Source organism: Platalea leucorodia, assembly GCF_965183815.1.
Source record: "Platalea leucorodia genome assembly, chromosome: W".
Lineage (NCBI taxonomy): Eukaryota > Metazoa > Chordata > Aves > Pelecaniformes > Threskiornithidae > Platalea > Platalea leucorodia.
In genome coordinates, this window is record NC_138859.1 from 31,279,212 (window position 1) to 31,292,722 (window position 13,511).

At 43.8% G+C, this 13,511-nt stretch overlaps 1 protein-coding gene across 22 annotated transcripts in view; it reads left to right on the forward strand.

Moving 5' to 3' along the window:
* The window catches only part of LOC309601571 (CUGBP Elav-like family member 4), a gene marked incomplete at both ends in the record, with an annotated part of 741,391 nt that overhangs the window by 664,071 nt on the left and 63,809 nt on the right, over nt 1–13,511 (forward strand). For all 22 annotated transcript variants that reach the window (XM_082334636.1, XM_082334653.1, XM_082334642.1 and 19 more), the window contains one exon: nt 10,913–11,056. In XM_082334636.1, the coding sequence (XP_082190762.1) occupies nt 10,913–11,056 (144 nt within the window). The remainder of the gene's footprint in view (nt 1–10,912; nt 11,057–13,511) is intronic.

A 13,511-nucleotide genomic window follows, 5' to 3' on the forward strand; every position in this document is an offset into this window, starting at 1 on the left:
GTATTTACTATTTTTTTATTAATCAAGAAAATGTAAATGACACAACACCTTGAACAAGGTTGACTTTCAGCCTCCACCTACCACGTTCCTTGGAAGTCCACCCATGGCACCAAAATTCCCAACCACCACAATTAATAGTCAGATGAAGGGATTCTCTTCTTGCCTTATACAATGTACTATCTACTCTCTCATACCATAAGAGAGTGACATTAATTAAGCTAGAGGAATTTTTCACTTAGTTTACCAAGTGAGAGTGACTTAAATATGAGATTATAAAAAAATGCCCCGAGAAACAAATGTCATCATTGTCAACATGTCATGTGCAGTGGCCCTCTTTCAAACTCATGGCAAATGGGGTACTGGTTCCCATCTTCCTGGCTTTGGATGCTCAGGCACCCCATCAAAGAAACCAACCCCAGCTCATGTTTATGTCTGCTATTATTATTGCTATGCATTCCTACAGTGCAGTTACGACTTTGCAAAGCACTGTGAAGTTGCCTTCAGACACAGTCCCATTATGGAAACTGGCCAAGAAGCTGTTCTCACCCCCTGTCAACACAGCAGAGTAATATTTAGGTGAATTAGGGGTGGAAGGGAAAGCAGTGAGAGTCTGCAGAAGGAGCTCTGAGCAGGTGGAGGAAAGAAGGAAAATAGGCCTTTGTGGGCATGATGAAGTTGTAGCCCAGGCACTTCGCTTGCAGAATGGTGGGGAAGCAGCTGTTATTATGCATGCATGCTGGCACCAAAGCGCTGAGCTGTCAGAAACTCCCTGGGAGGAGCAGCATGGCAGCTCTGGTGAGTGGGGGGACCACAATGCCGTAGATCAGCTGAGATATTTTTAACAATTATTTTGATATAAACAGCTCTGAACTTGAGGAGATCCACGTAAATGGGAAGCAGTGGGGCTTGTAATTAGATTTGTGTACACTTTCATAAATTGCTGGGAAACATCAAAGCTGTGATAGAAGGCTGTGGTACACTTTATTTCCTCCTTCTGTTAATTGAATGGTTGATGTGTGGATAGGAAGTGTTGGCTTCGTAGAGTACTATTTACAGAGCTGCTGACAGCTGCACTGTGAAAATTAACAGGAACAGAGCAGCTTCTGTCACAGCTCTTCCCATGAGGGACTTACTTGCTTCAAATTGGATAATTTCTTTCATAGGAGAAACTTTCCTCGTCTCTCCTCCCTTCTTCGCAAATACTCACACACATCCAGCTGCACACTCCCCTTCTCCCTTCAGGCTCATGGCAACCTTTAGTGCTCAGAAGGAGGGTTTGTCATTTCCACAAAGTTGGGGGAGTTTGACTACAGTTCAAAACTTGTAGCATATTCCACTTCCAGCAAGATGCATCTTCAGGAAGTCAACCAAATCTGTGAACCAGATGTGTGGAGCCACAGTTTCATGTTTGCAGGTCACACCTCAACAGGAACATGCTCTTCACTCTCTTAGAAACTCTAGCAGATTTCCTCTCAGACTACTACTGTTGGAAATGTGGTTATTGTTGGTCTTACATGGAATTGCTGTGCGCTAAGCACCATACAAACCTCTTACAGGAAAGTTCCCACACTCAGCAGCTTACCAAATAAAGGCCAGGGTTGACTTGGGTGAATTACATCAAAGTGTTGGTCAAAGTATAAAACTTCGGGGTCATCTGTGATCTTATCATCTACACTTCTCTTACAGTTGATGGAGCCCCTCAGAGAGACATCTGTCTGTCTTAAGTAATTGATGGTTTAGAATAGATAACCCAAAATGGCTGCAATTAGGTCATCTGAATGTCCCTCTAAGGGACAAGACACAAGAAATAAGCAAAAGAAGCAACAATACAATGTCTGGGAATGAACAGGTCTTATACACAATTAATCAGTATATTTAGCCAGTTCATAGCCAAAGTCACAGCAATTCTTGTTTCTGGTCCCAGTAGAGAAGTAATAACCAGTGGATACTTGAGCATCTAAATCTTAATATTTACTTAAATCTGGAAAACATAGAATTAAGAAGGTCAAACTTGAAACCATCAGTCCACCACCTCACTTCCCAAGGGTGTCTTCAAAATATCCAGGTAACATAAACAGAACCTTAGACAAACCCATAATACAAATAGATAACAATTAAACAGACCATGATTCAGAGTATCAATTAACCAACAAAATTTACTCTCATTTAGATTCCAGCATGGGCTCAAGTCCTCAGTTAATAAAAGCCACCTTGTGACAGTCAGCAGAGAGAGAGAGTCACTGACCCCCTCAGGCTGTCAGGGTAAATAGGAAATGGGAAAATCATTAGACTTTAGATTTACATGAACACAGAAATATAAAGGGGGGATTTTCAAAGGTAATTCTGGGTGAAAGTTGATGAGAGTCCAGCATCTGAGTGCCCTTCATGCCTCACAGCTGAATTTACCCTAAAGTTACTTGCCCAAAGTCACAAAGTCTAGAGCAGAGTGGGGTATCATCAACGCAAGTCCATCTGCTCAAATTAATGCAGAAGGCTGAGGCCTCATTTTACACTGTTGATGTTGGAGAAGCTGATGGAAGAGAATGGAGATGCCAACTCAGACCCATTTTTTTTCTCTTCACTGTTGATCTTCTTCTCTTTAAAGAACATACACTCCATGCAATGTGTTTGTGTAACACACAGACTGGCTTGTTTAACTCAGGGCAAGGCACAGCACACCCACCCATTCCTTCTATTAAAAAATAATAATACATCAGGAACCCATTCATAACTCACCAGGAGCAGGCCTGGCCCTCCTTCCATTAACGAATTATTTTTCTGAATATGCTACCTAAACACCATTTATAAAATCATGTGCTGTCCTTTGGGATGAAAGAAGCAATGGATGTGTAATACCTAGATGTTAATTTGCAGTCATTTCTTCCATCAAAATCCAATGGCTCTTGATAGCCCAGCCTCGCTTTCCTTTGGGCAGTGGGTTCTGGCTGGAGGGGAACTAAGGTTCGTAGACCATCCTACCCCACTGCTGCCACCAAGACAGCTGATTCTACAACCTTTGGGCCAACAGTTTCCCAGTGTTACCATAATTTCCCTTAATTCTTTCTATAAAAAATAAAATCATAGGACCGTGTTCCTTGCCCCCCCCCCTTGTTCCATAAATGAACTAATAAATCACATGTTTCTGGGTCCCATAATAGAAATCCAGGCAGCCCGGCTGCCTGACAGGGGGTATGAATCATACTGGCACAAAAGACGGCCTTTACTTCTCTAGTCACATCTCTGTAGCCATGCAGGCATCTGGCAGGACAGCGAAGAGACCTGTGGGACATGACAGGCTTCACTCGCCCTCTTCCCCAGGCTTCCTCGCTCCCTCCGAACTGCAACATTCATTGCCTCCAAATGGGATAAGAGGGATAACTGCTCATGAGCTGCATGGCCTCACTCTAGACAAAAGGATTTAATTGGCACCATAACATCTCTTTATAGGTCCAGGGGGAGTTGGGAACCAAATCAACAGCCGTGGAAGTGGCCGGGGGAAAGTGGGAGTGGGACTGTACCACCGTCGAGTGTTGCCCAAGTCCTGGTGCCGGTGGCAGCCCCTGCGAGGCTCGCTGCACTCAACACTTGTCTGGATGAGATTAGGACTTGCAGGGCTAAAATAATTCACAAGCACTGACCTTTCTGGGATATCAGAGACATTGATAAGCTTCCAGCCTGGGAGGCATAAAATGCTCCCTGCCTGGCAGGGGTGTTCCCAGCCTACTGGAGGGAGCTCCACTGGGCATCACCACCTTCTAATAAGGATGTGCTCTTCCCACCACGGAGAGGAATGAAGATGTCAGCATTAGGTCTTTACCTCTGCTTGCTTTGGGGAGGTTTCTTTCTTCCCCCCTCTTCCCTTCCTTTCTTTTGCTCCAAACCTCATTTACATCAGTGGGATCTTCCCTTTGATTTAAGTGGGCTCTGGATCAATATTAAATCACTCTGGCTGCTTCTGCTTGTTTCCCTTTAATCCACTCCTTCCCAGCCCTGCTCAGGTGTGTGGTCTGGACTGATAACACACATTCTTGTAAGGAAAACAGAAAGACCTTAGTAATTGGTAGATTGCTATCACTATCCAAAGCATAGACGGCATTAAGTGATTCTGTAGCTATTACCCAAATGGGTTTTGCAAAGATCAAAACGAATTTTTAAAGGGCAAAGCTGTATTTAGATCAAAACAATAACTTTCAGATAAGACCCTCAATTGAAGTCCACACAAATTCACAAATGCGAAGCATCCTACCAGACACCAATGTCTTTGCCTCAGATGTCCCCTGGCAAGTGAAATCAGGTAGGGGAATATGCTTGACTTCCCATCCCAAAGGTCTGTGTGGTACTCACAGGAATAGCGGTTGTGAAGTCACACCCAGCAGCAAGGAGACACATTTCAGTCTTGGTGGAGTGGAATGCAGTAAGGGCAGATCCTTCAGCATAAACCAGCTTCTTGTTCCACCAAAACCAGCAGAGCTTCACTGAGTTTACACCATCTCATAGCTTCAGCTGACCACCTGTTTCACCATACTAAAGCATGGGTGATACCTCCCTGCAAGCAGAATCATTTATCAATTAATGACCCTGTGGTTGTACAGTGTTTGGAGATCTTCAGTTTAAATATGCTGCAAAAATGCAAATACTTCTTACTATCCCAGTCAAACAACATGCTTTACACTGTGATAGCCTAGAGTCATAAAGCATGACAGTGATCTGGGATGCCCAGTCATGTGCAGCGTCTTTGCAACTCAGTGCCGCTGAAATGTTTTTTTATGTATGTCACATGCACAGTTGAAATGTATCTGCCCAGCTTGGCAGCCCTTCCTCAACATCTGTTTCCTTCCAAGTCATCTTAGGCTGTTCATGTCCTCATCCTGAACTGCCAAGGAAGAGTGGAGCTCATGTGAGCAGAGTCCCAAAGCATCAGGGGCTCCATACCTGGTTGTGATGCTGCCTTGCTGTGACAATAGACAATTTACTTTATGGCTCTGGAATTATTCCACTTCTCTTATTTTCATCCTTGCCTATTTAGCTAGAAGGAGAGGCCATTCAGATACTAGCTTTCATGGGGCTCTATGCTGCAGCTACCAAACATTTTCTTAATAGTAATAATAATTTATAAAAAAATTATGTCAAGTCATCATTTGTTGCTGTAAGAATATTTTCAGGGAAAGTATATTTTTAGTAAATACAGAACTAAACATACCTTATCTTCCAAACTATGTTACTCTTATTGGGAAAGGGAAACCTATAACATTTTCTTCTGAATTCTGGATTTTAAGTTTTTCTTCAAATAATAGACAAAAAATAATTATTTATTGCTTTCATATTCCTAAATAGTGGGTAAGAATTTCCAGTCTACCAGTATAACAACTCTTTCCGCTTCATAATGCATTAAGGAAGGCGAATGATTCTGTGAGGACTTTTATCATCCATAGACTGAGCTGAAAAACGCAGAGCTGCTTGAAGAACTCTGCTTTGAAGTTTAGGTTGTTTGGATATCTGGCTTTGATTTGAGGGGCATACTAATACCAAGGTTAATATATTGAGTTCTTTCTAATTAGAATTGGGTACAGTGCCACCAGGAGTCAATGATTCTGTTGCCCTGTGGAAAGCAATAACTTTAGCTCAGAGAGACATCTGCTAAAAGTAGTGTATGGGCAAGTAAAACCTAAATCAAGCTTCCACTCCAAATAAATTACAGCTCTGGAGACCTGTGAAGGGAAGTACCTGCAGCAACTCTCTCTGCTTAGACATTGCATGAAGAATCCCCTCTACTGAGGAAGCAGCATTATCAAAGGGTCTGTCACTCCAGCCCTGGATGAATGCCTCCTTTCCCCACTCCATCTCTGTCATTCTCATCTCAAGTGTGTCTAAACCAGCTCTCAGGACAGTGGAAATCGCTCCTAGTGACTGCCGTCCTACTCATCTTTCAGATGAGACATGAAATTGAAGCCCTGAGTACAGAAAAACATAACATATTTCACAAGAGGGGAGGGATGTTAGTCCTGGTCTTCTGGCCATCTTCCAGCACGGGTAATTACATTTCTACCTAGCTAAAATTCCCTCTGCTCTACAGTTTTAATTGGACAGTAGTTTATTTTTTGCTTGTCTAAAATCCCAGGTTGGGGTCAAGCGCCCACTGGTTAATTCAGCAGCCCTATTTTCAGTAGAGCTACACAGACATTTCCAAAAAAAATCTGGTTTTGTTTTCAAACTTAGGAGGCATCATACCAAATGGCCTGATCTGAAAGAGGCCAAAGTAAAGAAATCCTCCTTTGGCTTTCAGGCCCTAACGTCAAGGATCCTTGTGTGGAAACGCTACTGAAGGTCAGCATCCTCCCAGCTCTGCTTTGCAGTTGCAAAGGGAGTGCTAAGGCAAAATTTCCAACACAAGCAACCCCATTCACATGGTGACACTTAGGAAGGTAGTCTGAATGCCCAAATGAGAAGTATCCAGCAGCACCTATTCATTTAAGCATCTTAGCTGGTGCGCACGGCTGACATTTTGGAAGGTACTTAATAGGATCTGCACATTCAGATCTCTTATACTCAAGAGCTTTAGTTACTGGAACTTTAATGTAACAAGCCTTTTTTTAATATTTTTGGCCCAGAACTTTTAACTGGCTCCATTTGAGTTAACCAAGATATAAAAGTTCACCTGTATGAGAGAGACACCCTTGCAGTAAAGTACTTAAGTGTATGCTTACCTCCAACAGGACATTCGCTAAGCTTAAAGTGAAACATGATTTAATGGCTTTGGTGAATTAGGCCCAAATTCATCAGTTTTGCAAGAAAAAGATGTCTAACCATCTGTAGAGATCGGTAACCTACTGAGTCAGAGGAGACTTATAGGGCTGACAGGAAAAGAAAATTCAGGCGTATATTCTGCAAGGAAACATCTTCACAAAACTTTTCCTATGAATATTGTTCTAGGGAGAAGCAACTTCCCCTGATGTCGTGCAGTATTATTTGGTCTCCTGAAAAGCTTTTGCTTAATTTGTGTATACACTCCATTTGGAAGGCCATAACTAATGGGAAACAGTCCCAACAACCAGGCAAAAGAAAGATTTGTTTTCCTTTGCCTTTAAATGAAATATCAATGGATGGATATTTTATTTTTAGTTGAATATGAAATTTCACAAGTGACCTGTCAAGCTCCTGTTTTCAAGAATGACTTTATTTCACACGTCAAGACAGGCTGGGAAATTAGTTTTTCCCATAGAGGACTCTGATTAGGGATTACAAAGTGAGTGTGGCACAGAGTGATTTTTCCTCCATCTTTTCCCTCGCCCTGCCAGCCTAGAGAGCATCTGACTCTGCTGACTAAGGGGAGCAATTCACTACTGCGCATGGGAAGGGGACGGGAAGCAAGATAGTCATATTAAATAGACTTGCTGGCCCAAGAGAGAACAGGGAAAGCATAATACTTAGCCCTTATATTATTCTTTTCATCAGTAGATATCAAAGCACTTGAAAAAGGAGGTTGATTTGATGGGAAAGGAGATAAATGCAAATTCCAAGTAGCCCATTGCAGAGGCACCAGCAGGAATGCTCACTTTCATGATAGTCTCTTTTGAGTGTGGATCTGCAGGGCAGAGAAATAAACAGGTCCTTCCCTCGGTAAAATGCAGAATTAACACACAGATCTCAAAGTACATTTCAAACAGTATTGACTTACCCACTGTAACTCTCTTGGGGGTTGGCGAAATATAAGGTCCAGTCCAACAACCGGAGAGAGCAAGAGGGAGATTATGTATTACTAATAAATGACCGAGCAGACAGGACCTATTGCCTTTGTCAGCAGACAACAGCTGATTTACACCATGGTTTAACTGCTTGTGGAAGCAATAAATAGTCCAGATGAAAGGCTCTGCAGTTTTTACTCCATGGAAAATCTGGCCCATTCTGGAGCATTTCTAATGTTATCCAGTAGGAGTCACTGGAGTAGAAAGTAGTCTTGTGCTGCTGTAGATGTACAGCACTGTTTGGCTCCTCTGCTAAAAATCCTGCACAGTGTGATCTTGATAGAGTTTACTGCCTGATTTCCTTTGGGCCACGTGAAAGGGCTGCACATGAGGAACCACATACAGAAAGCATCAATCCCAAGGTCAATCTTCATATTCAAGAGCAATGCAGCATCTCTACTGGCTACATATCTTTAAGTGCTTACATGCGCATCTCATTGCAGAACGCTCTTAAAAAACCCTCCTTTTTCTCTTCTTTTTTTGTAGTGTGTGCTCTAACTTGCTTCTATTTGTCAATGGCCTTTCTGCCCTGTGTATATTATAGTGATGTTCAAAGAGGCCTGAAGTCCTGCTGCAACAGGCAACCCAGAAAAACATCTCATAAGAGGCAGTCTTAGATCCCATTGGGTCAAGTGGCTGCTATGTAGTCACTACGACTCACATCAGGAGGGAAGAACACTCCAGGGGCAAGAACTTCATGTGGAGGTTACCCATGTTTTCATGATGCCATCTACAATAATAGCTTGGTTTTCAACAGTGTGAGGCATCAGCAATTTCCTGAGGCAGTTCTCTGGCCCTAAGACTTCCAGGGCAAATAGAGATAGAAAGAAAAGGGGAAGGAAGAAGACACCAACTTATTTACACTTCTCTGTCCTGCTAACTAGAGCAGGTCACATCTTCAAAACCCATTTGCAGAGATGAATACTCATTCCCCTCATTCAGTTTCAAAATCCTCCATGCTGCATTGTGCCCACCATGCTGCAGCCTCTGCTCTGTAAATCATGACAGCAGCTCTGAACAGCTCAATCTGCTGTGGACCAGTGCCTCCCTCCAATACAGCTGCAAATAGGTTTAAATCATTAGATTCAGGTTACCAAACAGTCCCTTGGATCAGGGTTAATTAAATGAGTGTTGAATTCTAATTAAGGACTGGTCCAGGTGATAATTAGCAGGAAATGTATGCATTAAAATATTAATTTGTCGATGAGCTGCAATTAAGAGTGTGATTTGGGGAAGGATCAATAACTACATCATGTGATTTAAAAAAATGAAAAGTCACCCAGCCTTGAGCAGAAATGCAGGGGAATTTTGGCTAGATTTTTTTTTCTTCCCCACACCCCCCACTTTCTGTTTTGTTCTTATAATACTTCTGAAGACTGCTCTACACCCTTGAATAGAGCATTCATCTCTCCATCCCTTTGTTTTCCTGAAGCACTTCTTTCAACCCCTTGCTCTTCACTACATTGTTTGAGTGGGTTATAGATTTATTAGAAAGAGACTAACAGGTCAAAAAGAAAGATTCTATACCAATGAAAATCACTTCCTCCCAGAACAGGCTGCTAATCCAGGGGAACATCACTCATTGTGTGGCCTTAGACTGGGTTTTTTTTTTTAGCATGTTAATTCCTCAAGTCTTTATTCATAACTGAGGATCTGGAGAGGCTATTGAATATGCATAGCTTGAATTTATATATATGTACGTCCATAGTTGTGGTTTACTACACTATTCCCAATTTGTAGCAGAGCAACTCTGCTTTCACCGAGACTATTTTTTTCTGGTTACAGGTACATAGGGCTGTGTGTAAGCCAGTTAATAACACTCCCCCTGTGCAATCCCAGGCAATCCCACCTCTGCTAGAAAAATGAGGGCGCTGCAACAGCCCAGCTCCTCTGACATGGAGCTGGTCTTCCTCTACTGCTGCAGCCAGAGGCTGAGCTGGCAATTTCCCCACTCACTGTTATTTCCATCAGCAAATACCAGTGTCAAAAGGGAAGCATACCATGGGAGCACGATGATTTCAGCTGCTCTTTGTCAGTCTCCTGACAGCTCACCTGCCCATCTCCCCAGGCTCGGTGGCAGCCCAGCTCCTGAGGCAACTGTCTGCCTGCTGTCAGGGCTGCTGCCAGATCCCCCCTCCCCTGCACCCCTCTTCCCCTGGGGTGACTGCGCTGTGGGGAATCAACCAACCCATGAAGTTAGGATGTCCTTGGAGCCAGCCAAAAAAATAGCAGTGCCTTCCTTCATAAGCAGATCTATTTCTTCCCATCTCTGCCTCCTATCAGAAATTTAAGAATTGCAGTTACTGTCCTTTCATCTCATTTTGGGGAGGAGAGGGATTTCTTTCATTCCCAAAAGCTGTACATTTTTCACAGGCTTCTGCAGCCAGCTCTGATGATCATCTGTAGTTCTGCACTGGTGTTGACTGCAGACATAACCCAAACATTGTAAAGCTTTCCTGGAAAAGTGTAACATTAAATGTGGGCTCTTTTGTGGTAGCCTCTATTTCCTACTGTTCATGGAGAGGAAACTCAGGTCCATAAGGTACTATTTTTGCTCCCCTAGTTTAACAGTGTTGAAGAGATGCTGCTTTGTGATGAGACATACATTCTGCTCAGCATACTGAATCCTGTCTCCAAGGCTGGGCACAGATTTCTCACTGAACATGGGGGTTACAAGACAAGGCAGTGTGAAAGGGTGATCCAGTTCTGGGGGACTGGCATGCACAGAGCTGACACATTCCATCAAAATAAATCAGTTCACAAATCCTACCACATTCATCCGGCAAAAGCTCCTACATTTTGCTGCACCGAGTCCAGATCTTTGATGAGGACAACATGCTGGGCCAGAAGGTTTTCAATATGTTGAAAGAATAAGGCAACAACTTTTGCAGAGAGAACATTAATGACAGCCTGGAAGTTTGAATTTTGGAGGAAACTAGGTTACCGGGCTGCTGGCCTCGGTCATTCACCCTCCAGGGTCCTTTCCTTCCTTCCTGATGCTCTCAGCCTCTTGCAAAGGTCCAATTCAAAAAGCCTGAGAGGTTGCATGGGAAAAATCAGCATCAGCTGGATCCCATGCTACCAAATCTGTGTTAGATGTATGGATTGCATGAGCCAGTGTGTACCTGGCTAATTCCCTCATGTGTCTCCTTTTGTTTCCTGTCCTGCAGGGAGCCTCTTCAAGCCTGGTGGTGAAGTTTGCAGATACAGACAAGGAGCGTACAATGAGACGCATGCAGCAAATGGCAGGACAAATGGGCATGTTCAACCCCATGGCCATCCAGTTTGGAGCATATGGTGCCTATGCACAGGCAGTAAGTATAGACACTGTCTCTATGCATGTTCACGGGAACAGGGATAGCACCTAGAATGACACAAAAGTACAAGTGAGCAGAGGAACAAATGACAAGAGCAGAGGAGGAACCAGTGATTTCTCCATTAAATCAGTTACACGATGGGAGCAAACTGAGCCATGCCATCCAGGGTAGGTGAGGGCATCTCCCAGGCAAGCCTCAGAGGTGCAATACCTGCTTCTAGCAGTAATCAAACCATGATCATGTGTGCACCCATGCAAGACACTTCCTATGGGGTCTAAGCCATTGCTGTCAAATCCAAACACAACTAGCCTTTGAGGATTTGGATTAAATAGACCTGAATTCAGCTTATCCTAGTTCTCTGTCCCATGTCAGCACCATCTGGTGACAAAGGTTTGTGAGGGCACAAATATCTTTCTGGCCCTCCTCTGCTACCAGGCCACACAGACTGAACTGAATGGGGGAGATGGCTCTCTGCTCCATTTGGTCAGGCCCCTACTGCACCATGCATCATTGTGGGTACCTTTGAAGTGACCACAGGATAAAACAGCAGCTGTTGACAGAAGTGCTTTTAGATTCATGAAAGCATGCTAGATGATAATATTAAAATGGACAAGCAGACATATGCACACATACAGTCCTGGCTCCCCAAAACAGTATGATTTAAGCACACTGGGAAAACACATCAGCTATTTAAAGCAGTGTTGCACTGTCTAACTTCAGGTATCCTACTTATATACCAAACCTGGACCCTGGGCCCCTGAGACAGTGTGACTGTACAGGGAGCTGGGCTCCTGACGAAGCCCTGAAATGGATGCCTCTGGCAAAACTACCTTTCCTTAGGCTACAATTAACAAGGACCTGCAAGACAAGATCAAGTTCAGGTAACTTTGTATCTGCCAAATATTTCAGAGGAAGATAGAGGAGATCCCTGCAGCAGGCAGACACAATACTGCCAGGTGACTTTGGCTGTCTTCTCTGGAGCAGATGAAACAGGAACATTTGCAGGCAGTGACAGTGCATCTAGGTGCTTCATCCATTTGGTGGTAAAATGTACTCTTGTACTCTGTACTCTTGTATTCTGTGTTAGATTTGTGTACAGGAGGGAAGTATCATTAATCCCATTTTCCAGAGTAACACCTTCCTGAATGAGAGAGACCGAATGCCTTGCCTTAGGTAATACAGGTTCAACTCAGGAATCACACCCCAGTGTACCCGTACTCCCTCCAGCACATTGACCACTAGACTCTGCTTTCTTCCCTGCCTATTTCCTTCTCACGTGTTGGCACCATGGATTTCCCATCACATCCACATGTTCTTTTTTTTTAACTTGAGGGCCTAGAAATTTCTGTTCTTCACTGAGTGTCATGTGCCTCATTGAACACTTGGTAAAACCCAGCCTACCCCTTGCATGAGCCGTGTAGAGTCATGAGGATGTGCTGTAGAGCTCCACAGAAGTTCCCCCTCTCCTCCCAGATGCACCCCCTGGTGCTATTCTGGACTTTTTTTATTCTCTCCCCACTAGGCAAATTCCATTTTTCCTTCCATTTTGCCCTCTTCATTTTTATTCCCAGTCAAAGACAATCTTTGCCTCTTCCTTTGTTCCCTGCTCCCCTCCTCACATGATAGAAGAGCTGTCCCCTCCCCAGCCTGGCTGTGTTTAACTGTATTCCTGGCCAGGGAAGGCTGCAGGAAGAGGAAAAGAGGCAGTAAATCACAGCTGAGCCCAGGTCAGCGGCCAGCAGCCTGGCAGGGGGATACAGCGTCTGTGCCCCCATGTACCAGAGGAATTAACAGGAGGCAATCCATGGGCAGCTGGGGACAAACATCTGTAGAGGTTGTCAGGCAGGAGATGTGGCTCCAGTGTTATGCTACAGGCATTGATCAGGCAGCTGGAGAGGTGGTAAAGACAACATTGTCCTGATGCTCTGGTCCAAAAACTCTTCTCGCATCATTTTTAATCTAGAGTAATTCTTCTAATTGCCAGCCTAGGTTTATACTGATATAAAAGAGGATGCAGCCTGCACCTTTACACCACAAAAGTTCCCTCCATCTATTTCTCATCAGATAATATAGGACATTATGAGGGTAGGTGCTTGAGTGAGGATTTATCGCTGAAGGAAGAGTGAAAACAATTCCTGGGTCTGCTCCCGCTCCACTTGAAACCAATGAATATTTTTCCTGTTTATTTCTGTGAAAGCAGAATTGGACCCATCCTCTTTTGTTTTTCTGGTAAATATGCTAATAAGGGGGAAAGAATAAGTTTTAGATCTTGACCCATTGGATATGATAAGCTGGTGACACCAATTACCCTGGGGACTTCAGAGCTGTCTAAATGATAGGATCACATTTCCGTGTGGCGCCTGTACACCCAGAGCATGCTCAGATGTTGTCTCTCAATCAGCATCCCAATCTGTGTCTCTCCCTATCTGCTTCATCTCACAGTCTCACACAA